This window comes from Leptonychotes weddellii, chromosome 1 (genome assembly GCF_054177405.1).
Source record: "Leptonychotes weddellii isolate Sample4059 chromosome 1, ASM5417740v2, whole genome shotgun sequence".
Classification (NCBI taxonomy): Eukaryota; Metazoa; Chordata; class Mammalia; order Carnivora; family Phocidae; genus Leptonychotes; species Leptonychotes weddellii.
In genome coordinates, this window is record NC_138369.1 from 129,487,318 (window position 1) to 129,514,164 (window position 26,847).

The 26,847-nt window shown below is 38.5% G+C and overlaps 1 protein-coding gene across 1 annotated transcript in view; it reads left to right on the top strand.

Moving 5' to 3' along the window:
* OSBPL11 (oxysterol binding protein like 11) overlaps positions 1-26,847 on the top strand; it is an 88,139-nt gene that overhangs the window by 39,707 nt on the left and 21,585 nt on the right. The window contains exons 6-10 of the mRNA XM_006738411.3: positions 2,527-2,728; positions 6,951-7,096; positions 12,121-12,261; positions 20,980-21,478; positions 24,577-24,763. Of these exons, the coding sequence (XP_006738474.2) occupies positions 2,527-2,728; positions 6,951-7,096; positions 12,121-12,261; positions 20,980-21,478; positions 24,577-24,763 (1,175 nt within the window). The remainder of the gene's footprint in view (positions 1-2,526; positions 2,729-6,950; positions 7,097-12,120; positions 12,262-20,979; positions 21,479-24,576; positions 24,764-26,847) is intronic.

A 26,847-nucleotide genomic window follows, 5' to 3' on the forward strand; every position in this document is an offset into this window, starting at 1 on the left:
TCTGTGGTGTCCTAAGTTTCCTAGGTACACTTTCATTTTTCAGTCTATATCTTTCATTTCTCAAGTAAAAATACAGACTCCTTTGATGTAACATTTATGATCAAAAGGGTTTTTAAGCCTATTAGGAAGACTATGTGGCCAAACAAGTGATTTAAAAAAAAAAAAAGTTTTGTATAGACAATTTCAAACATATGCAAAAATAGAACAGTTAAATCCTTGATGTTGCCTTATCTCACCATTTCCCTGTTTTTTTTCAAATTGAGTACTAAATAATTCTAGTTAATAAAGGATGTAGTTGTTAGGTTCTAAATATTCCCGAGTTAAATTTGGTAGAGCTAATAGGTGTCTATGTAGTGAGGGGCCTCACACAGGTATGTGATTGGAAAGTAGAGGAATATTTTAATTGCCTTTTCAGATAATTGTGGTTATTCTTCTTTGGTACTGCACGAAAACTTAATAGTAGCAGTTTTGTAAATGTTAGATGCAGTGTGGAATCTAATATATATCCATGAACTTTTCATGTTCTGTTACATGAAAATCTGTTGGTCTGTCTTGCACTTGGAATGTATCTTTAATCTATGCATGATTTTGTAACACCATGCATTAGTCAAAATATCATCTCACAGAGTTAGGCAAGTCTTGCAGATGGTGATCTATTTAACATGCAACATCGAAAATTCCCATTCTTTAACGTCCTCACCAATCTCATTAGAAAAGCCTTTCAGTATTGGGAAGTTGTCAAGATTATGGTAACAGATAAAGGTTTCCCAAAATTCTTTTCATTTTAAAGCTCAGATTTTATAATTGGCAGTAAATACTTTTGGCTTGTTTTGAGGTGATAGGCTTGTTTTTTTAATTTTTGGGATGTCTACCACATACCTCCAAGTCTAACTCTCCTATGTTTCTCCTCTGCTCTGCTATAACACTCTACAGTTCTGTACTCTGCTCACCAACTGTTGGAGTTTTTCCACTGCCCAGCAATTCTCTAATTCTCTGTGGACACCAGCTGCCTGTCCTACAGTTTAAGTCAGTTTCAGCACTGTGTATCTGAGATAGTGTCAGATCCCACAGACTGCCCCCACTTTAGACACCAGCTGCAAGTCGATGCTGTCACTTGTGCCTCTGACCTGCTCTAAAGAATTCAGGAACAGACAGATAGAAGGGGGGAAAGGCGTGGAGCTTCCATGCCCTTTCTGGTTGTACCACCTTCCCAGTGCCTCCAAGTGTTCACCAACCAGAAGCTCTCTGAACCTCCTCTTTCGGGGTTTTTATGGAGGCTTCATTAGGTAGGCATGATTGACTGAATCATTGCCTGTTGGTGATTAATTCATCCGCTAGCCCCTCTACTCTCTAGAGGTTGGCGGGTGAGGCTGAACACATTTATACATACCTGTTGGTTACATATCTAAGAGTATAATTGTTCGATCATAGATTATAAATTATTTAACTCTAGTAAACATTGCCTAACTGTTGGCAAGAGTGGTTGTACTATTCATAAGTTTGGATTACTGGAAGTTAGTCCTAACATTTGTATACAAAATATTTTACACACACAAAGCACACACATATATCCATGTATAAATGTGTACATATAGATATCTTCATATCCACACTTTTCATTTAGAAACCTTTTTTTCTGATACAGGTGAATGTTTGATCCATTGCTATGACATGTTTTCAAGGGCTATTTCGTGTACTACGCACTTGATTTGTTTGGTAGGATATTTGCATCTCTCTTTCCGTAGCCCGCTGATGAACTGTATTAAAAATCACCTGGAACAGTGCCTCTGAAAGCTAAAAGAGTCTTTCCATTATAGATGAATTAAAATAGTGTCTAAAAGATAGGCAGTCTGAGAACCTTCTGCTCACAATTGAGTAATTAAGCATAATAAATTCAGTTTTCATTTAAAAATATTGGGTTGCTTATCAAGTGTTGTTATTCTATTGGCTCTCTTAGGAAAAGTGGACAGAGTTCTTGATCGAAGCAGAGTGTATCAAACTCTTTTAACCTGAAAAGCTTATATCCAGTATTTGCTGCACAATCAGGCTAATGGGACCAGAAAGTTAGATTTGAGAAAAGGAAGCAGGAGAACCATCATGTTCTTAGTGTATGTTCAAATTGAGCCTGACCAGAGGTGCTGAGAAGAAAGAGGTTAAGAGCCCAGACTGGGAACTAATTTTACTTCATAATGAAATACTTAATGCTGCTATTGAAGATGATCAGAATGTTCTTTTAATGACTTGTACAAATGTATACTGTTAATAAAACGTTTGTCAAGGCTTTTGAGCTTTGTTGCTTTTAAAGAAAAAGTGCAGCTGCCAAAGATCACCATTTTTTGCACAATTGATAAGCACTATTAAATAGTGCTCATTAATTGAGACTAGCCAAACATAAAATAGATTTCCAAGCCTAATATATCCTAAAAATGGCTCAGAAGCTGAATATGGTAATTAAAATGGGAACTGTATGTATATATGATACACAGAAATCATGGGTGGGACACACAGAACTGTTGTTTTCCTTAGATGATGTCTCATGCTGAAGGACAACAGAGAGACTTAATTAGGCGAATTGAATGCCTTCCTGCTTCGGGCCATCTTAGTTCCTTGGACCAGGATCTCTTAATGCTCAAAGCTACTTCCATGGCAACTATGAACTGCTTAAACGACTGCTTTCATATTCTCCAGTTGCAGCATGCATCACATCAGAAGGGCTCATTGTCTTCAGGTAAGTTGTAGATTGAAAGTAGGACTTAACATTAAGGGCCAAAACATGGAAAGATTGCATTTGTTGTAATTCTAACTCCTAAAAATTCTTAATAAAAAGAAAAATAAAAACAATGAGCCTCTTGTTTTTTAATTATCACATTAATGTTAAAGAAAGTCTATTGTGCCCTTTTTCAAATCTAAAATTATTTTAGGCCTAATGTTTAATATAATTGAATATCCCTTTGGAGACCTCAACTACACATGTCGAACACTGAACTCAAAACCCACATCTTGTATGTTTCTGCTAAAATTGGTGGCATCGTTATTCATCTAGTCGACCTTAATAGAAATATTGGGACCATTTCTTACCTTTTGGTTTAGTCCACTGTTCATTATATCCATATTGAGCCAGAGATACTACTTTTTAAAAAAGATTTTGTTTATTTGACAGAGAGACAGTGAGAGAGGGAACAAGCAGGGGGAGAGGGAGAAGCAGGCTTCCTGATGAGCAGGGAGCCCAGTGCAGGGCTCAATCCCAGGACCCTGGGATCCTGACCTGAGCTGAAGGCAGACGCTTAATGACTGAGCCACCCAGGCGCCCCTGAGTCAGAGATATTAAAGTCTGTCAGTCACTTTTCAGTTTGAAAAATAAGGTGTACATTTAGTATTTGAGAGCACTTATTTGTTGAAATTAATCTACTGGGGAAAATAATGTTACTACATGTGAGGACAAAAAATGAGTTTTTCTATTTAATGAGATGAATAAACTCATGTTTTTCTTTATTGAGATATATTGATGTATAATATTGTATAAGTTTAAGGTGTACAGCATGTTGATTTGATGCATATACATGTTGCAACATGATTACCAAAGCTAACGCCTCAATCATATCACATAATTATCACTTTTTTGTGGTGAGAATATTTAGGATCTAGTCTTTCACTCCAAAGTATATATTAGAGTATTGTTGACTCTGATCACTATGGTGTGCATTAGATTTCCAGAATTTATTCATCTTCTACTTGCAAATTTGTACCCTTTAACATTGCCTCGATTCTCCCAACCCTCTTGTTTTAATAGTAGTAACTTAAGGGTTCACAACAATTCATTGTTCTCTTACCCAACTAACTCCCCTTGTGAAAGAAATTTTAGAAAGATACTGAGTCTCTGCCCAGGAAAAGTTTATCATAGTCAGATCTTTTTTTTTTTTTAAGATTTGATTGATTGATTGATTTTAGAGAGAGTGTGTGCACGTGTGCAAGCGGTGAAGGAGGGGGGAGGAGCAGAAGGGGAGGGCGAGGGAGGGGAAGAATCCCAAGCAGACTCTGTGTTGAGTGGGGAGCCTGATGTGGGGCTTGATCTCACAACCCCGAGATCCTGACTGAGCCAAAACCAAGAGCTGGACGCTCAGTGGACTGAGCCATAGTCATAGTCAGATGGACTATGGACCCTAGCATAGTCAGATCTGAGTTGATAAAATATGGCTTCCATCCTCGTGTATGCCTACCTAAATCAATATTTCAAGCTATTAATGTCATTTGTAAGTATAGACTAGTAAGCTATATATGTTTCCCATAAGGAACTCATAGTCCACTTGGGAATGAACATGTAAATACTTAACTGTAATATGGAAAGTGTTGTTTAGAGTGGGAACAAAGTACTTTGGAAGAATATATGAATGGACCAATACTTCTGACAGAAAAAGGTCTGGGAAAGGCCTAGAAAAGCTACAAAAACCAATTAGCTTAAGGGTGGAAAGAGAGAAGAGGGTATTCAGAAGAGATGGACTGGCTAAGTTGTGAGTTGTGAATATGGACTGGGGCCTTGGAGGAATTGTAAGTAGTATATAAATTATAAAGCAACACACACACCTGGGATGCCTGGGTGGCTCTGTCAGTTAAGTGTCTGACTCTTGATCTCAGGTCTCGATTTCAGGGTCATGAGTTCAAGCCCCACGTTGGGCTCCACGCTGGGCATGGAGCCTACTTAAAAAACTAAAGCAACACACATTCATAAAAAATTTAGGAAATATTATATAATTGAAAAAAGAAAGAAATCATGCATTATCCTACCAACCAGAAATTGCCACTGTTAATATCAGTACATACCCCACCAGGCTTTCTTTCCCTCTAAGTTTTTGTTTGTTTTACTCCATTGTTATCAGAAAATATATGTTTTTATCTTACACTTTTAACGTAATACCAAGAATATTTTCCAGGGACACCTGGGTGGCTCAGTCAGTTAAGCGTCTGCCTTCGGCTCAGGTCATGATCCCAGGATCCTGGGATCAAGTCCCACATCGGGCTCCCTGCTCAGTGGGGAGCCTGCTTCTCCCTCTCCCACTCCCCCTGCTTGTGTTCCCTTTCTTGCTGTGTCTCTCTCTGTCAAATAAATAAATAAAATCTTAAAAAAAAACGAATATTTTCCAATTTATGTTATGCTTTTGGTAAACAATTTTTTTTGGCTGCATTATATTCCTTTGAAGGGATAGTTTTTTGGTTGACTCAGCTGTTCTTCTGTGTTGAACATTGGATGAGTTACCTTGAGCTGTGAAATTTGGTTTAATTCTAGTGTTTATAATAATAATATTGTCAGGGAAATGTTAGTTTGTTTTCAGTTGATGCTACTTAATTTTTACAAAGCACATCAGCTAGCACAGTGCTAGATACTAGATGCCTAATACTTGATTAATTAATTGCATGTAATTTTTTTAATTCTTAGAAATTTCATTTGTGTCGTTTAATACACAATTGTATTTTTAAATGATTGCTTCATGATTAGTGAAGCATGTACAATATAAATTTGCATTTTTTAGTTAAAAAATGAAACAGACTGTAAACTTCATAGAAGTGTTTAAAGTAAAAGTTGTTCTCCCTCATTACTATGTTTTGGAGCATGGATATTTGGTGGAATTGATTAACCAGTATTGGTATTTCTTACATAATCAGTCATTTTCCAAATTAGTTCTGTAGAAATTTATTCTTCAGTCACTTGAAAGTAAAAATATAACTGTGGAAAGAAAAAATTACCTTTGCACTCAAATTTTGAGATGACACAAGAAATGAAATCTAAGTTTAAATTAGTGTTCAGTCCCATAAGGTCTTAATGTATGTTATCCAAGGATCATTGATTTAGAGGGGTCCTGAGACCAGATGATTGGTTTGATAAAGAGTATTGTGGTTTCCAGTCAGTTGAGCAATCTCTTAAAACAGATCTCTTAAGAATAAACATTTTAAGGTAGGAGCAAAACGTTTTCATTTCTTTGGAATTTTGAAACTGACCTCTTGAACTTACCCAGGGCATTCCCTGAGAGACTGGCCTGAGTGGCAAGGCAGGATGCTCTGGTAGCATGATAGGTACTTAGTAATTTATTCCTGTACTGAAGTCTGTCATTTCATTATAGACTGAGTAAATTCCCTACTCTTTGTAATTTCTGCTGTGGTAGTCTGAGCATCCCTTATTGTAGCACTGTAATAATCAAGCTTCTGTGAAACCTAGATCAGCCTCTGAAATCAAATGGAACATTTTCCATTATTGATTAGGCATAGAATCCACTTTGTTAAACTAGTTGAGGGTAATAAGAGACATTGAGTCATTAACTGAGAAGATGACAGGTCTCTAAAATGTGACCACTTCTTTCACTAGGTCAGCTATTATTTATTCAGTAGAAAAGTCTTTCAGTTTAAAAGTATATGGACCTTCTTTATAGGATTAAAAAACGAGAGGAATGGACATATATTTGCAATACTTACATTAGATCAAGGTGGTTATCTTGCATGGTTAGAAAATTGCTACTGAGAATAAGGTTCAGTCCCAAAATGAAGAAAATTTTACTGTCTCAGAATCCCAGGCTCCTCCTGTAATTGTGACTCCCTGAAGTCTAATTGCGTATTTTTTGATCATTACGGAGAGGGACAGTGTTTTTTACAGAATGGGTAGCAAATTAGCCATTCAGGGCAGGAATGCATTATGGTTTACAGATTTCCCAGAAGTTCAGTACCATTCAGGGTTGATTCTTTCAAAAGGTATCTGATTTCAAGTTACAAGTTGCTCTCTTGTAAAATACCCAATCATGGTGCTCATGCTAATGAGATACAAGTGGCTGTTTTGCAGAGTCTCAACAGGTTGAATTGCTTTTAGTCTTGTGGGCGCAAAGCAAAATTGTTTAATAAAATCCACATCTGCTGAACTTTCCAGATTATGAACAAGTTTCAGCGAAAGTTTTCTCTTACTTCATCAGGAACGACAATCGAGTGGTTAGAACCAAAGATACCTTTATCAAACCACTATAAAAATGGAGCTGACCAGCCTTTTGCAACTGAGCAAAGTAAACCAGTGGCGGTCCCAGAAGAGCAGTGTGTTGAAGAATCTGGACCATTAGCAAGGGTAAGGTAATGTGAAAATACGGTTTTGATATAAAAACTAGGAATTACTGAAAAGGTTCAGTTCTCTTTTCATTGTCAGGGCATGCAAGTCATCCTAACACCAGCACAACATTCTTGAGACTCTAGCCATTGTTTTTCTAATTTAAACAGCACTGGCTTTAGAAGAGGTCTGTTGTATAATACTTGTACACATTGTGTTTTGCAGGTTAAGTTATGTGCCTTTTTTAGTTTGGGCTTACTTTTGCTGGATAAAACTGTATTTAAAAGTTGTAATTTACATATTTTTATTTTTCTAGAGAATAACATATAAGATTATTTGCACACTATTTCTCTCTTACATTTCTTCTTAAATCTTAATTTAACATTATTAGATGCTTACTATTAAATTTACAAGTTTAAAAATTTACTATTAAGGGGCACCTGGGTGGCTCAGTCGTTAAACGTCTGCCTTCGGCTCAGGTCATGATCTCAGGGTCCTGGGATTGAGCCCTGTATCGGGCTCCCTTGCTTGGCAGGGAGCCTGCTTCTCCCTCTCCACTCCCCCTGCTTGTGTTCCCTCTCTCACTGTGTCTCTCTGTCAAATAAATTAAAAAAAAAAAAAAATTACTATGAAGTTTTCTTTGTTTTAAGAACTTTACCAAACCAGTTTTTTTTGTTACTCAAAATAGCATAGTCTCGGGGTTTTATAATATTTTTATAAGTATTATTTATTCCGCATTTCTCAGAAGCTAAAGAATGTCTTATTCTAGTCATAGTTCCACCACTGTAAAAAATCATTGATCTTTTGCCTTTTGTTTTTTTTTTTTATGGTCATTACATAGATCGTTCTATTCTAAGCTCTTTTTACTTGATACTTCTCATAAGCATTTTGTCTGGCCTATATAATTAAAATTTTAAACGGAATTTTTATAACAAACTTACTTATTAAGTTATTAAATATCTAGGCTCTTTGTTATTTTTTGTTATTATAAATAACACTATGTCATCTTGTCTACTGTTTTTTTTCTCCTCTTAATTTGGATTATTTCTTTAGGTTATAGTCCCAAGTAGAATTACTGAGTCAAGAGTAATGCACAGCGTATGGTTATTTATATATATTAGCAAATTACTTCTCTTTTTTTTAAGATTTTATATATTTGAGAGAGGCACACACACAAGCAGGGGAAGGGGCAGAGGGAGAGGGAGGAGCAGACTCCCCGCTGAGCAGGGAGCCCGATGCAGGGCTCGATCCCAGGACGCTGGGATCATGATCTGAGCCAAAGACAGTTGGTTGAGCGTCTGACTCTTGATTTCGTCTCAGGTCATGATCTCAGGGTTGTGAGATCGAGTCCCCTGCTGGGCTCTGTGCTCAGCAGGAAGTCTACTTGAGTTTCTCTCTCTCTCCCCCTCCCCTCCCCAAATAAATAAATAAATCTTTAAAAAAAGAAGAAGTACATGACACAAAGACTTCGAAAACTGGCCAAGACCTTGACTTAATGAGGCAGACAATGACAGCAGTGTGGATAGGAGAGAAGAAAAAAACAGTATGAAATGCTTTTTTTTTTTTTCTCCTGTAACTTTTGACCAGCCCATTTCTAGAGTCAAGCAGTTAGTATTTATTAAGTTGTCTAGTGTATGACAAGTCCAATGTTAGGAATTAGAGGAGACACAAAAAATCGAAGACGTAGTTCTTTCACTGGAGAGATTTACTAATCTGCTTGGAGTCACAACAATTACATGTACACTGAGACAATGAGAAGATAACATGAAGTAGTAGTTTTTTTTTTTTTCCATCTTAGTTAATATAGTTTAGGCTGTTGGGATATGGGCATTCAGAGAAAGAAAGAAAGGAGTGTCGATAGAAGGCTATGGAGATAAAAATGAAGACAAATGAATAGGTAATGTGCATTTCAAATGAAAATCAGTTGGACTTGTGATTAACTGGTTGGAGGGTTGGATGAAAGATAATTCCCAAGTTTGTGAACCTAAATGACTAGGTAGAATTGTGGTACCATTCACAAAGGTAGGAAAATTAGGAAGAAAGAGCCTTTTGAGAGAAAAGGTTTGGCATGGTTTATGGACATGTTGAATTTTTAAAGTGTATTTTTAAGTAATCTCTCTACCCAGTGTAACCAAAGCTTTGGAGAGAGATCAGGACGAGAGATACAATTTCCAAGTGAAAATTACAAACTCTAAGTCATATACTCCAACATCTTCACTCTTCTCAGTGAGAATACAAAGCATGTTGGGGGTTAGAGAGGCAAAAGTTAAAGGTGGGACACAGAGATGGGAAGGAGAACATTGTTATATTTCCAAATCTTTTTTTTTTTTTTTTTTTACTTATTTGAGAGAGAGAAAGCACGAAAGAGGGGAGAGTCAGGGAGATGCAGATTTGGGGAGTCCGATGCAGGACTTGATCCCAGGACTCCTGGGATCATGACCTGAGCCTAAAGCAGACGCTTAACCAAATGAGCCACCCAGGCACCCTCTAAATCTTTTGAAATAGTGAGTAGGCCAGATATATCACCTAGTGTAAGTACTAAGAAATAAGCGCACAGATACTATTTTTAATTACAAAGACACTAGACTCTACTCAAGCATATCAGAATGAACCTGAATTTTCTAAAAATTTCACACATGCCTTTTTGAAATATGAGTGTTAATGCAAGCTGGAGACAGACATCTAGTAGGAGAGATTTTGCTGCCAGGTGATGGAAAAACTAAACCCTAGTAAGGCTAGAATGAAGTCCACAGTTCCTTTGTGCCCAAGTCAGAAATCAGAAGGACAAAGATGGGGTTTGTATGAGTTTGGTGGAATATTGGGGTTTCCCTTTGCCATGCAATGTCCAAGTATTATAAATTCCTAGAAACTCAACAGCTCTTGCCACTGTCTGCTAACCATTCTGGGTTTGTAGGGATATTACGCATTCGCGCCATTCGTTTGAATTTTGGTAATGCTTTTACCTTGAGCTTTTCTTTACAAAAAGGATGATGACCTCTAAGAAGAGACATTTCAAAAAGAAAAGAGAGCTTCCAAATTCTTCCGTTCACACCAAGATTTAGAATCAGTAATTAATTAATAGAATTCCTCTTTTTTCTATCCCAATAAACAATATGACTATTTTTGTAAAAACAACAAGAACTGTACTCTTTTAAATATTTTTCTACCAGATTGTTTTACTTCTTTGATATTATTTTCATTAGAAGAAGTTCCAAAGTGGGGCGCCTGGGTGGCTCAGTCGTTAAGCGTCTGCCTTCGGCTCAGGTCATGATCCCGGGGTCCTGGGATCGAGCCCCACGTCGGGCTCCGTGCTCTGTAGGAAGCCTGCTTCTCCCTCTCCCACTCCCCCTGCTTGTGTTCCGTCTCTCTCTGTCAAATAAATAAAGTCTTTAAAAAAAAAAAAAAAAAAGAAGAAGTTCCAAAGTACGAAGTAAACTTTGTATTATGTAGTAATGTTAAGGTTATATTCATATTACTAATCTGTGTCCCAGGTTCTGACTCCAGATGTAATGGTATCTCTTCAGAGGGTTGGAGAACGTTATTTAATCAAGACCTAATAGGGGTTTTCTCAACATTTCTCAAATGAGTAATTATTATATTTGGTATCCTATGTAGAGAGGAGGATGATCAACTTTTCCCCCATTGTATAGTAAATAAGCATTCACAAGTATACTTAAACTTTACTAGACTATTTTGTACAACTGATTTAGAGTAAGCAACAGGAAATACTTCCTGACAGTCTCATGAAAAGGGGAATTTAGAAAGCCTTTGGGATCTCTCTTTAAGGTTGTAAAAACAGAAGTAATTCTGAAATACACAAACAATAGCTGTCTGTGTGGTCTTAACATGAGGAAATGAACTAGACCATTAATTAAATTATCAGAATTTGAGCATAGTAGATTTCCTTGGTAAAAGGGAAGAAGAAAAAGAAGAAAAACAAAGACAAAAGAATGACCAGAAACCCATTTTTCTTTAATTCTGTTGCTGTGTTTTATATTTTGTTTTTAATAATTTTTAATATTTGAGAACATTACATTCTTGATTTTATGCCTGATCAGCCACCCAGGTGTCCCTAGTTTTAGCTTTTAAAAAGGGCAAATATTGGGGCACCTGGGTGGCTTAATCAGTTAAGCATTTGCCTTCGACTCAGGTCATGATCCCAGGGTTCTGGGATTGAGCCCCGCATTGGGCTCCCTGCTCAGCCGGGAGTCTGCTTGTCCCTCTCCCTCTGCTCCACCCCCCATTCGTGTTCTCTCTCCCCCTCTCTCTCTCAAATAAAGAAATAAAATCTTTAAAAAGAGGGGGGCAAATATTTTATTCCCAAAGCATCTTCAACTTAAATTACAGGTGTTGGTGGTATCCCCAGACAGGTGGCCAATCCTGCAAAGCCTGAGATTCAGATGAGACATTTTTCACTCTTTTTGAAAAATCCCATGTTTACAAAATATATGTATTTTATATATTATTTTTATGGCAAAACCACAGTATGTTCAATGTAAATGATAATGGACTCATTGAAGGAAATCTGTTTCATGGCCAAGTGATGGAAGTTATATTTTTAGAAAGATTTTTGCTCATTCCCAGATTCATTTAGGCCCAATATAAATGTCTTCAAGTCTGCTGTTTATACTTATTTTTTTTAATGTGGCTGTGAAGTCTGTCCTTTAATTAGCAACGAAGTCTGTCCTATCTGTTGTTTGCAAAGCTTGCTGTTTAATTCGATTTCTGTATTGAAAAGAAAGAAAACATAAAGAGTCTTCTTGCACAAAGAAACAGTGACAGAAAAGAGACTTCTACTATTTTTTAAGATTTTTATTTATTTATTTGAGAGAGAGAGAGCACAGAGGGAGAGTGAGAAGGAGAAGCAGACTCCCCACTGAGCAAAGAGCCTGATGTAGGGCTCAATCCCAGGACCCCGAGATCATGACTTGAGCTGAAGGCAGATGCTTAACCCACTGAGCCACCCAGGTGCCCCAAGACTTTTATTCTTAATGGATATTAATAAGCACTTATAACACTAGACTTTTGCTTTGTTTGACTTCAAGGAACCTGAAGAAATCAATGCAGATGATGAGGTAGAGGATACATGTGACAACAAGGAGGATGACCTGGGAGCTGTGGAAGAACAACGTAGTGTCATCCTGCATCTCTTGTCACAGCTGAAGCTGGGCATGGATTTAACGAGAGTAAGTAACAGGATAACTGGCTATGGCGATCAGTAGGTCAGGACGACCTGTAATTGTTAATGTTGTCAGGGCTTTTTATTCTTTAATTGGTTTCTTAATCTCTTTTATTTATTTTTTTTTAAGATTTTATTTTTTAAGTCATCTCTCTACTCTGCGTGGGGGCTCGAACTTACAGCCCCAAGATCCACGGACTGAGCCAGCCAGGTGCCCCTGGTTTCTTAGTCTCTTGATCAATATTTCCTTTCTTTTCTTTCTTTTTTTTTTAAGATTTTATTTGTTTATTTGAGAGAGAGATTGAAAGAACGAGTGGGAGGAGGGGCAGAGGGAGAACCAGACTCCCTGCAGAGCAGGGAGCCCGACGTAGGACTTAATCCCAGGACCCTGAGATCATGACCTGAGCTGAAGGTAGACGCTTAACCAGCTGAGCCATCCAGGCGCCCTTGATCAACATTTCTTATTTCATAAAAAATGTGACAATTATCTTGTGCAGCAGGAAGTCACATGGCAAGTAAACACCTATAATCTTGTTTCTGTACAAATAAAAGAGGTCCATTGGTGTACAGAACTGGAGAATCTAAAGAAAAGAATATAATCCCAGAAAACCATGAAAAACTTTGATACTTCTGCTTTACTCTTACTTCCCATGTTGGATAGTACATTTTGGGTGTTATCTATAACAGAGGTCAGTAAACATTTTCTGTAAGCTATGTGGACACAGGTCTCTGTTGGAACTACTCAGCTTTGCCTTTATAGTATGAAAGCAGCCATAGATAACATGTAGGCCTGGGCAAGGCTGGGTTCCAACGAAATATTATTTATAAAAACAGAGGCCAGATTTTCCCCAAAGGCCATACTTTGCAGTCCCCTGGTCTGTAGCCTTGCTTACTTTAAAAGTGTGGTCTGAATTAACTAGATGTGGGAATTCTTTTACAATGTATACATATATCAGATCACTTTAAATATCTTACAATTTTATTTGTCAATTATACCTGAGTAAAACTGGAAAAAGAACATATTGTCTGAAGACTAGTAGCATCACCATTGCTGGAGAACTTGTTAGAAGTTCAGAATCTCAGCCCCCAACCCCAAACTTAGAGGACCAGATCTATATTTTAATAAGATCCCCATGTGTTCATATATACACTAAAGTTTGAGAAATACTAATCTATGATTTTTAATTTTAGGCCAGTCTTTAGCATTTCCAGTTCATCTAATTACCGTGTCTTCATTTATTTTAGCAATCAATCTGTGATGTTAATTTGAAAAGGAAATTTGGTTCAAAACCTATGTATGTCAAATATTACTACTGTGGGATTATGTACTTAGAATTACTACTGACACTACTTTGCATTAGTACGGAATTTCAGAATTGACATCAGGATGTATATTTCAAATTAAGGATTTTGATGTCAGTGAAGGTAGTGAAAGCATAGATTAAAAGTGACTTAAGGAAAATGTAACTTAAGTAGAAAGCATTTTGCCTTTAGTGTTTACTTTGAAGCATCTCAAAATCAAAACACATTTCTTTCTTTACTTAGACTTGCAGTGATTGTAGGGGAGTTTAAAAGAAAATGGATTGAATTAAGAGCCTACTAAGAAATAGACATTTTAGGAATTATTAAAGAAACCCATTAATCTTTCCTCTTTAATCTAACCTTAATATTTCAACTGGGTGTCATTTCTATTCTATAAATATTTTCATATTAGTGGTTCAGAAAAGACTATTAGCTGTAAATCAGTTAAAATGAATAATGATATGAAAGATTTGTTTGGTTATTCTGGTGTTTGCTGTCCCTTAGTAGATTTAGGTTTATGAGGCATAAAAACAGTATAGGGGCTTATGAGGCATAAGAACATTTGAAAAGAATGTGCTGTGATAGTAATCCAGATGGTAAAGCTTTCTTTAGGCGTGATAACTATATATAATATAGCTTTCCCACGTTTGTTCCTTGTTAATTAAAGATATAAATACATATATAACCAACCATGAATTACGAACATTCACGTAACGTTGAAAAGAATGGTACTTTTTGAGCAACATTTAAAAATCTGGTAATCAAACCTCAGTTACATCTACCTTCTTTTCTAACAAAACACTGATAGAACAAATATTTTTTGAACCCCTCTTATATTCCAGACACTCTGCTAGGTGCTGGGACTACAGCAGCAAGAAAGGTAACCATGGTCCCAGCCTGCATGTTGTGAATAAGTAATAACTGTTCATTTTGTTCCTTTTTAAATAATATTATGGATTCAGTATAATTACACAGTTCACAGAGAGTTTGGGAAAATAAAGGAAAAAATCTCCTATGATTTCATTACCCTAACAGCACAACACTAAGTTTTGAGAATTCCTCTCAATCTTTCTTCATATAATGTAGTTTATTTCCCAATTTTGTTACATTTCCTTTTTTCAGTTAATACTCTTTCTTTGTGAAATGTATTACACACAGTCTTCTGTGTGTATAAACAGTTTAAAGAACAATGGTAAAACGTGTACCCAGGTATCAGGTTGTGGAACATTGCCAGAAGGATGCTCTCTGAGGGCCCCTCCTGGTTGTAGTCCCCTGCTGTTTCCTAGATGTAACCACTTACTTGACTTTCATGTTTATCATCTCCCTACTTTTTTTTTATGGTTTTACCACCTGCATATGTACCCCATAACAATGTTATTTAATTTAGGAAAAAGTGAATAGCCAGCACAGGTCTAGCTGTATAAGGAAAGGGCTCTGTTGCCATTCATAGAAGAAGCCTCCTAGGAGAAGGTAAGCTAAACAGAGTCCCTGGCTTCAGCATCTTATAAATTATTGAGAAAGTTTAGAAGAGCCCTTTCTGAAGAAATGAGAAGGCAAAATTCTGAGTGAGTCTTGCCAAATATATGGCTCACAAAGTTAGAGCATTTGGTGTGAACCAGATACTGGCCATTCAGCAGGAATGTGGACAGAGGGAAGAATCTGCTCAGTGTTTTCCACCACTAAGCAAACTGTGACCCACCTCCCAACTCTCAGCAGTAGAGTGAAGCCAGAACGTGTCTTTGGGTGAAATTAATGTCTTCAGCCAGTCCAGACAGCAGGGCATGGAAAGGAGAGTTGGCACTTCAGCAGATGCCCACCACCAGCCAAATACAGACACAGATGGGAACAGTTTCCCTAGAGCATTCTGTCCTCAGGTTTCAAAAGAGGGTAACAGTGGAAGCATGGACCGCATGGATGACAGTCTTCCTATGTCTGTCTCTTGAATCACATCACTCTGATCTGGACTGATTTCCCTATGTCTGCTCTACAGCTCTCTTCCTGGGATGTCCTTTCATTGTCCTTCTGTGCTAGATCTGTCTCCTGTATTTTTTTCTTCTTTTCTGGTTACCTCTCATTTCAGTGGAGCACATCTTCCTTTAATTTAAGCTCTGAGAAAGATCTGTGGGAGGCAAAATGTGTGAAGTGTCTTTATTTTGCCCTCATGTCTGATTGCTAGTTTGGATAGAATTTCTAACTTGCAGTTAATTTTTCCTTTAGAATATTGTCTCCTTGCTACAGTGCTCTGGTGAAAAGACTGATATCCATTCTAGTTCATCATCTTCTGTTTGTGACTTGTTTGTTTTTTTCTCTGAAATGTAGAATCTGTCCTTTGTTTCCAGAAGTCTGAAATTGTCTCTGGACACTTGGTGGGCCTTTGCAGTGTGACAACTAATATTTTTCAGTTCTCTGAAATTTTCTTGAATTTTTTCATTGATGACTTGGTCTCCAACATTTTTTCCTGTTCTCTCTGAAATCTTTATTTCATGGGAATTGGACTTCCTGGTCTGGTCGTCTTATTTTTCCCTTCATTTCTCACTCTCTCTTCTATGTGTTGAGAGGTTTTCTCACTATTTTATCTTCTGACCCTTCTCTTGATTTTTAATTTTTGTTATCATGTCTTAAAGTTTTCTGAATTGTGTTTTTCAAAAAGCATATTTGTTTCATGTATCTACTATCGTCTCAAGTCCGAAGATAATATTTTTATTTTTAAGATCCCCCCCCTTTCAGTGAGGTTTCTGTTTCTTCCAAGTCTGTTTCTTTATTTTGTCTTTGTATTCCTATTTAGAGATTTTCTCAGAGATCTGGTATTTCTTGGATTTCTGCTCATGCTTAAGTGTAGGGAAACTAAAAACCTGAATTTAACTTTTGAACATATGGGTGGAGCCTGTGCTTCTCAGGACAAGTAATCTGGATTTGTTGGGAAATCTGGTGTTAGTATCATTAGATTTTCCCTCTTGGGTTAGTGAAATACCCCAGAAGGAATTCTTCTTATCTCCTGCTTGGTGGGCAGAGCAACTAGGAGTGGTGGAGGAGAAGAGAGTTGGGTGGGAGAGGATCTTAGCATCTAATATTTCTTTTTTTTTTTAAAGATTTTATTTATTTATTTGACAGAGAGAGACACAGCGAGAGAGAATACAAGCAGGGGGAGTGGGAGAGGGAGAAGCAGGCTCCTGGCTGCGCAGGGAGCCAGACGTGGGGCTCGATCCCAGGACCCTGGGATCATGACCTGAGCCGAAGGCAGATGCTTAACGACTGAGCCACCCAGGTGCCCCTCTAATATTTATTTCATATAGGGTTACTTCATACCCCTTTTATCCGTATGGTATCCATTCTCTTGGAAGCCCCTGATGTTCCCCAAACCAGAGAATAAGCCACCTCGTTCACTCTTTGGAGACTAAACCTCCAGACCTTGGCTGGGGTGTAAGAGGGGCACTTACCAGCAGTGTGGAATTGGGGAGGGGAATTAAGGATTCAGTTGCTCTGCATGCAGATTTCACTCGGTCATCATTATTTTAGCATTCCTGTAAACCCCCAGATCCAGAGGTACCTGATGTTGTCAGTTCCTGAGCCCTCTCTGGAATCTATGAACCACTGCATAAGAGTCAGCTTTCTAGTTAACTCCCAAAATGTTGTTGCTTTTGGGGGCACCTGGGTGGCTCAGTTGGTTAGGCATCTGACTCTTGATTTGGGCTCAGGTAATGATCTCAGGGTCATGAGATTGATCCCCACATTGATTGGGCTCCGTGCTGGGTATGGCACCTGCTTAAGATTCTCTCTTCCTCCCCCCGCCCCCCCAGCTCGCGTGCACACTCTCTTAAAAAAAAAATTTGTTGTTTTTGTCTACTTTCCTGGTATCTTTAGATTTGTCTATATAAAGTACATTTATTTTAAGATTTTATTTATTATTTGACAGAGAGAGAGCGAGAGAGGGAACACAAGCAGAGGGAGTGGGAGAGGGAGAAGCAGGCTCCCCGCTGAGCAGGAAGCCCGATGCAGGGCTCTATCCCAGGACCCCAGGATTGATCATGACCTGATCTGAAGGCAGACTCTTAACGACTGAGCCACCCAGGTGCCCCATATATAAAATATATTCAATATAATTTTAATGGATTTCAGTAGAAAGTGAAATTAAGATGTATGTGTTCATTTCACCATGAAATGAACCTGAAACATTGGTATCTTTTGTATTAGTTGTATCATCTTTTTTTTTTTTTTTTAAAGATTTTATTTATTGATTTAACAGAGAGAGACACAGGGAGAGAGGGAACACAAGCAGGGGGAGTGGGAGAGGAAGAAGCAGGCTTCCCCGCAGAACAGGGAGCCCGATGCAGGGCTTGATCCCAGGACCCCAGGATCATGACCTGAGCCAAAGGCAGACAGTTAACGACTGAGCCACCCAGGCGCCCCTAGTTGTATCATCTTCATAACCATCTTTTTTTCCCCCATAACCATCTTTTTTTTTTTTTTTTAAAGATTTTATTTACTTGTCAGAGAGAGAGAGAGCGCACAAGCAGCGGGAGCGGCAGGCAAAGGGAGAAGCAGGCTCCCCACTGAGCAGGGAGCCGGATGTGGGACTCGATCCCAGGACCCTGGGATCGTGACCTGAGCCGAAGGCAGATGCTTAACAACTGAGCCACCCAGGCGCCCCATAACCATCTTTTTAAATGATACAAAGTTTATCAGGTGGAATTTCCATATTTAAGTTTGCTAGAACCACAGTTAAAAGCATAGATTTTAATTTTATTTTCACATTTCTTTTTCTTTATTCATATTGTTTCCTAAGGCTAAATTTCTAGAAGAATAATTACTAGGCTAAATAGATACAAACATCTTTGGGCTTTTGAAAAATATTACAGGATTGCTTTCTCATTTTGTTGAACCAGTTTGCAGTGCCTCTCCAATTCTGCTCTAAAGAAGACTAATCCACAGGGCCCCTGGGTAACTCAGTCAGTTAAGGGTCGGACTCCTGGGGCGCCTGGGTGGGTCAGTCGGTTGGGCGTCTGCCTTCGGCTCAGGTCATGATCCCGGGACCCTGGGATCGAGCCCTGCGTTGGGCTTCCTGCTTGGCGGGGAGCCTGCTTCTCCCTCTGCCTCTGCCTGCCTGCCTACTTGTGATCTCTCTTTCTCTCACTCTCTGTCAAATAAATAAATAAAATGTTTAAAAAAAAAAAAAGGGTCGGACTCTTGGCTTTGGTTCGGGTCATGATCTCAGGGTTGTGGGATTGGGCCCTGAGCTCAGCTCAGAGTCTGCTGTGGATTTTCTCTCTCTCTCCCTCTCCTTTGCCCTTCCCCCTGCTTACACGTGTGCTCTCTCTCTCTCTCAAAATAAATAAAATCTTTTTTAAAAAAATAAAACTAATCTTCCTTGAACTTACCTGGCTTTAGGTGTCAAAAGTACCCTTCTTTTGTTTTGTTTTGCTTTGTTTTCAGTGAAAAAAATTAGATTTAGGGGTGCCTGGGTGGCTCAGTTGTTAAGCGTCTGCCTTTGGCTCGGGTCATGATCCCAGGTCCCCGCATTGGGCTCCCTGCTCGGCGGGAAGCCTGCTTCTCCCTCTCCCACTCCCCCTGCTTGTGTTCCCTCTCTCGCTGTGTTTCTCTCTAATAAATAATAAAATAAAATCTTAAAAAATTTTTTTTTTTAAAAATTAGATTAAGCCACCTGGACTTCTGTTTATTTATTTAACGATTTTATTTATTTGACAGAGAGAGACACAGTGAGAGCAGGAACACAAGCAGGGGGAGTGGGAGAGGGAGAAGCAGGCTTCCTGCAGAGCAGGGAGCCCAATGTGGGGTTCGATCCCAGGACCCTGGGACCATGACCTGAGCCGAAGGCAGACGCTTAACGACTGAGCCACCTAGGCGCCCCTGGACTTCCGTTTAGATGATCCCAATTTTGTCGGCAACATGCAAAGTATCATAGTCAGGAGGCAGTCAAACATACGCCTTCTTGTCTCCATCAGGCCTGATCAGGGTGTTGAACTTGGCCACCTCAGTGTCATAGAGCTTCCTCATAGCCTGTTTGATCTGGTGCTTGCTGGCCTCGACATCCACAGTGAATGCAAGTGTGTTGTTGTCTTCTATTTTATTCGTGGCTAACTCAGTAGTAAGGGAAGACTTGATGATGGCATAGTGGGCAAGACTGTTTCTCCTGGGGGCACTCTTTCGAGGGTATTTGGGCTGCCTTCAGAGATGCAGTGTCCTGATGCATTGGAAGGTAGGCGACGTGGATTTTCTTTTTTTGTGCATTTGACTGTCGGTACCTTTCGGCACCACCTTCTTGGCCTTCCAAGCCTTTGCTTTGGCTCCTGCTTTGGGGCAGTGGGGGGTGGGGGTAGGGGATTCCTTCTTCACCTTTGGCACCATCTTCGTGAAAGGCAAAAATTCCCTTCATGAGGGGCGCCTGGGTGGCTCAGTCAGTAGAGCATGGGACTCTTGATCTCAGGGTTGTGAGTTCAAGGTCCTCATTGGGTGTGGAGCCTACTTTAAAAAGTTCCCTTCTTGGGGTGCCTGGGTGACTAAGTTAAGCATCTGCCTTTGTCTCAGGTCATGATTCCAGGGTCCTGGGATCGAGCCCTGCATCGTGCTCCCTGTTCAGCAGGGAGTCTGCTTCTCCCTCTGCCTCTTCTCCCGGGCTTGTGCTTGCTCACTCCCTCACTCACATTCTCTCTTTCTCAAATAAATAAATAAAATCTTTACTAAAATAAAATAAAAAGTTCCCTTCTTAAAAACAGTTCTCTTATCCTTAAAATTAAGTGTAAGTTAAAATATTTGCTTTGATCAGTGATCTCTTTAGTCTGTCTATTTTCAGGGAATGAAAATTTCTCTTCTTGGAGCGCCTGGGTGGCTCAGTTGTTAAGCATCTGCCTTCGGCTCAGGTCATGATCCCAGGGTCCTGGGACCGAGCCCCGCATCGGGCTCCCTGCTCAGCAGGAAGCCTCCTTCTCCCTCTCCCACTCCCCCTGCTTGTGTTCCTGCTCTCACTGTGTCTCTGTCAAATAAATAAATAAAATCTTTTAAAAAAAGGGAAAAAAAAGAAAATTTCTCTTCTCTTATCTCATCTCTTGCTCAGTCATCCATAATTTATTTTTAAAAAAGGAAAGGAAAAAAAGCATGGCTAGCATTTGAGTTTTACCGTCATTTCCCTGATGATACTTTTATCCAGTCTAGAAGTTAGAGGAATTTTTAAAAAATGTCTTCTACCTGACCCTCTTGAAGTTCTGCATTGGTATTTAATCTTAACCACTTGATTTTAATTTCCTTTTAAGCGTGCTTATTTTTTAATGAGACCAAATACTTTTGTGACTTTGTTTTTAATACTCATCTAGAATGAAATGTTTCCAAAAAGGTTAAGAATAGTTTTCTACAGATATATACATGGATTAAAATTTTCCTCTTCGGTTGACTTTTGTTGTTGTTGTTTTAGGTGGTGCTTCCTACGTTTATCCTAGAGAAGCGTTCCTTGCTGGAAATGTATGCAGACTTTATGTCTCATCCAGACCTATTTATAGCCATCACTAACGGAGCCACAGCTGAGGATAGAATGATTCGTTTTGTTGAGTACTACCTTACCTCATTTCATGAAGGCCGTAAAGGAGCTATTGCTAAGAAACCGTACAATCCTATCATTGGAGAAACATTTCACTGTTCCTGGAGGATGCCAAAAAGTGAGGTGGCATCCAGTGTTAGCAGCAGCTCTTCCACCCAGGCAGTCACGAATCATACTCCTCTGTCGGAGGAGACTTTGAGCCAGATGGGATCAGACTGTTACACAGTCAGATTTGTTGCTGAGCAGGTTTCCCATCATCCTCCAGTCTCAGGATTTTATGCAGAATGTGCGGAGAGGAAGATGTGTGTAAATGCGCATGTCTGGACTAAGAGCAAATTCTTAGGCATGTCCATAGGTGTGACAATGGTTGGAGAAGGTAAGGAGAAAAACTGTTCTCCAATTTTTAATATCAAACTATAATCTTAAATTTGGGGAAGCTAGATAAATATTATAAATTTGAAATATTATATGTGCCACTTTTGTTCCACTTTTTTTTAAGATTTTATTTATTTATTTGACAGAGAGAGACACAGCGAGAGAGGGAACACAAGCGGGGGGAGTGGGAGAGGGAGAAGCAGGCTTCCCTCTGAGCAGGGAGCCCAATGCGGGGCTCGATCCCAGAACCCTGGGATCATGACCTGAGCCGAAGGCAGCCACTTAACCGACTGAGCCACCCAGGCGCCCCTTTTCGTTCCACTTTTTAAGTGTGTTCCAGAATGGTGGGGAAGGGGGCTCATATTTATGGACAAATATAAAGTATCTTCTTAAATTTTTTTCCTGATTTTAAATATAAAACTTTTTATTGTAGAATATTTGGAAAACTTAGAAAAGTATCAAGGGGAAAATAAACCATCTCTAATACCTCCATCCAGAGAAGGATAAGTTTAGCTAGCATTTTGTATTTTTTCTATTGTGTATATGTTCATATTTTTATTTTTGTTTTGTAAAGTTGGGATTAGTTCGCTATATATAGTTTTGTGTCCTGCTTTTTTGCAATAAATATTCATTTTCCCATGTCACTGATAATACTTTAAAACATGTTTTGATGACTGTATAATACCTATGAAATAAGATATTTACCATCTTTTATTTAACCATTTCCTCTATTTGGACATTGAAGTTGTTTCCATATTTTCATTATTATAAAAAGCACTCAAGAAATATATTACCTAGAAATATCTTCTAGCTTGATCTTTTATATCTTCTGAGGAGGTAATATTTTAAACTACATTGCCAGTCTTTAATTTCACTTCAGCAAAAGGTTATGAAAAAATAATTTAAGGTAATTCCCAAAAAATAAACAACAACAAAAAGCTTCCGCAGAAATCATTCAAGAGTTAGTGAAAATATAATGGCAGAAAAAGCCCTCCCATTTTAATGTTAAAGGAAAACCCTTGTGCATGGAATAATTTGTTCAGAATGTAAAATTACAGTGCTGGCATGGCATAATTAAGCCTATGATACTAACATTTTGAGACTGTGTTACAGTAGCTGTGAAGAAAATACTTTATCCCCCCTTTCAGTTTTCCCCATTGTTAAGATCTGCTGTGATACGAGTCTTACCAATTTCCAAATAATGTATTAAGTTAATCAAAGCTTTTATAATATTAGAAAGTACTTGTGTTTTATTAGTTAAAAAAAAAAGTTGGCCACCTTCAGTTATAAGCTTCATAACATTAGCTCTAAGATCTTCATAAATCGGTTTATTTTATAGATGAAAAAAACAAGTCTAGAGGTGATGAGACATGTTCAAGGTCACAAAAGCTAAGACATAGTCAGATTTAAAACCTCCTCATTTAACATACTGTCCCTGAGGACGCTTAGCTCCTACTGAGAATCTGGTGATGGTAAGCCTCTTCAAGAAAGGAAATGCTTCAGGAAATAAGGAAAAGCATTAATATCTTAACCTTGCATTGATCATGAAGGCAGTATAAAATAGGTAATTTTCAGTATTTCTGTGCTAATTATATATTTATGGGTTGCCTTTTAGAAATAAAAATTTCTATAGTAACCTCAATTAAAAGTAAATAAAATCAGAGAATGGGACTTAACGACAATTCATTTTGTTCTAATAGGAACATGTTTTGTTTTTATTGTTGGGGGGAAATTCCATGTAACGATGAAGTAAGTGAGGTTTTAGAATTCTTTGAATCTGTTGTCCTAATTAGTCTATTATCATGTACATTCAAAACTGATTTTAAATTATATTGTGTGTGATACTTATGGTAAATAGTCTTAGAAATCAGAGATCAGAAACCCAGGTTACAAGATGACGTATTCTTAGAAAAGTAATCAAAACATATCTTTTCTAACCTAAAATGAATCAGCAGTTACTCTTAAACCCTTAAAATATACCCAAGTATGTTGTCTATATGCCTTCTGACAGCTCCCATTATATATAAATGTATTACAGCCAGAACCAGGTTCCTTATGAAATGGCTTGATAATTCTTGATTTATTGTTGCCCTTTGTGAAGACTGTAAAGGTAATACAAGAAAATAATTGGTGTTACTTTATGTAAAGTAGACTGCTTTAGAATCTCAGTTTGTCTATTTGCTTATCCTAAAAATTAACTATATTAAAATATTTATTATGACTCTTGCCCTTATTTGTGAACATTGAGAACAGGGTACTTAATGAGCATTCATTAAGAGAAAGAAAGATACCATTAGAGTTCAGACTAGTAGTACATTTTCATTCAGTATTTAGTCTGATAGTGACCCAGGTAGTGAGCTTGGGTTAGTAATGTAACTCAAATATCCTTATTGTCTCTTTATTATCTAGTATAAATTGATTATTCATTAATGTAATTTCTCTTCCTGTATTTTTTCTTTTAAAAAACCATCTTTAACATTGCATCACTTAATATAAAACAAGTCCCATTAGAATAATATTTGTTTGAAAACTGTCACTTCTATCTCTTGTAGCCTCACACCAAATACTTCAGAATTTGGCAAACAAAGTTGTTACTATGACCATAGTTTTCATAATAGAATTAGTTTTTTTCTTCCTAATATACATAGAATGAAGAATGCTTTTTTTCCCCATTGAACTGAGAGTAAGTTCCATGACTCTATAGCATTAGACATTTATTTATTCCCAAACTGAGAAAGTTATTAGTACTAATGATCAGACCGTAACATGATTCAATATAACGTGTTCTTAAAATCTGACTTAAGGTTTTATTTTTAAGAGTCTGTTAGAGGGAAATCTTGGTCTATTCCACTTTAATATTCCCATGATCCCCAAAGGGATAGCAAAGTCATAATGAAAGTAACCTAGATTCACTATTACCAGGAATGTTATCAAATACAATTGTAAGTGAAGTTAGTTTAATCCAAAGTTAAATGAAAATTAAGCAAAATACTGATGTTTATTTACTAGACTTGAGAAAAAATAATATGGATGTTTTATAACTGTCTTTTTCTTTTTTTTTTTTTAAGATGTTAACCACCTTCATGTTTTCATATTCAGGTATCCTCAGTCTATTGGAGCATGGAGAAGAGTATACATTTTCTCTACCTTGTGCATATGCCCGGTCAATTTTAACTGTTCCTTGGGTAGAACTGGGTGGTAAAGTCAGTGTCAACTGTGCAAAAACTGGGTATTCAGCCAGCATCACTTTTCATACTAAGCCATTTTATGGTGGCAAACTACACCGGTAAGAACATTTTAATGATACCTGGCTCTTATTCTACCAGTTTGATCTTGTATTATAACTCCTTATTCTTTTCCTGCTTTGTTTTAGGTGGATGGAGTTGGCGTTTTATTTATGTCTATTTTTTTTCAAGACATTCTGGGCATCCTGATCTAGTTTCTTTGTTTAAGATTTTATTTATTTATTTTAGAGATAGAGAGTGAGAGTGTGAGTGGGGGGGACGAGCAGAGGGAGAGAGATAAGCAGATACCGCGCTGAACACAGAGCCCAATGCCGGGCTCAATCCCATGACGCTGAGATCCCGACCTGAGCCAAAACCAAGAGTCGGATGATTAGCTGACTGAGCCACCCAGGCGCCCCCATCCTGATCTAGTTTTTAAAATAGTGACAGATCTGTCTACTGTTATAAAATTTTCCTGGTTAAGTAGCTAACAAGATGTAGAGTAGAATTCCTAACAAATGAACATTCAGTCTCTGGCCCAATTTCTGCCTTTAAAGGGGTTCAGACTAGATCCGGGCCTCAGTGAAGCCTGGTTGGTACAAGCTGGCATGAAAATGTATCTAATCATTATAAAATAGTTCAAGTAGCACAGTGATGGAAGCCAGTGTTTTTAGGTACTAATACTGTGAATAGGGGCTTTGTTCTGATCCCATCTAGGAAATGGCCAGTTCTTATACCCTCTTCTCAGCTTCTCTCAGTCTCTTCAGCACTGGTCCAGATCATCCAAACTGCATGAAGACGAGTTGTCTAATAGAATCTTCAAAAGGGGGGCGCCTGGGTGGCTCAGTCATTAAGCGTCTGCCTTCGGCTCAGGTCATGATCTCGGGGTCCTGGGATCGAGCCCCGCATCGGGCTCCCCGCTCAGCGGAGAGCCTGCTTCTCCCTCTCCCACTCCCCCTGCTTGTGTTCCCTCTCTCTCTGTGTCTCTGTCAAAAAAATAAATAAAATCTTTAAAAAAAAAAAAAATCTTCAAAAGGATACTGACTCTTTTCCTCAAGCCCTTCATGTCTATTCTGACTGTCCTTAAAGTAGGGATAGTTTCCTCTGTCTATAACTCTATTGATTTTTTTTTTTAAAGATTTTATTTATTTATTTGAGACAGAGAGAATGAGAGACAGAGAGCATGAGAGGGAGGAGGGTCAGAGGGAGAAGCAGACTCCCTGCCGAGCAGGGAGCCCGATGCGGGACTTGATCCCGGGACTCCAGGATCATGACCCGAGCCGAAGGCAGTCGCTTAACCAACTGAGCCACCCAGGCGCCCTATAACTCTATTGAAAAATACATCTCTTGTTGATGATTTTCACAAAGTAAAAATATGAGCACTTAGGGGCGCCTGGGTGGCTTAGTCGGTTAAGCGGCTGCCTTCGGCTTGGGTCATGATTCCAGGGTCCTGGGATCGAGCCCCATGTCGGGCTCCCTGCTCGGCGGGGAGTCTCCTTCTCCCTCTGCCTCTGCCTCTCCCCCTGCTTGTGCTCTCTCTCTGTCAAATAAATAAAATCTTAAAAAATAAAAAAAGAGCACTTAGATCCAGACATGGAACATTACCAGCATCCTAGAGACCGTCTTCATGCCGTGTTGTAATTACACACACACATACACACACACACGTACGTTAACCATTTATACCCTTCCCTCTTAGGGTAGCCACTACACTGATTTCTAACACCATTGATTAGCTTTGCCTGTTTTTGAACTATATATTATAATGAAATCATACACTGTATTCTTTCATATTTGACTTTTGCTCAATATTATGTTTTTGAGATTCATCCATGTGTAGCATGGTTCATTCTCCTTACTGAAGACTGTATTACATTGTATGACTTTGTCACAATTCACTTATTCATTCTAATGTTGGGCATTTGGGTAGTTTCCAGTTTGAGGCCATTTTTTTTTTTTTTTTAAAGATTTTATTTATTTATTTGAGACAGAGAGAATGAGAGACAGAGAGCATGAGAGTGAGGAGGGTCAGAGGGAGAAGCAGACTCCCTGCCGAGCAGGGAGCCCGATGCGGGACTCGATCCCGGGACTCCAGGATCATGACCTGAGCCGAAGGCAGTCGCTTAACCAACTGAGCCACCCAGGC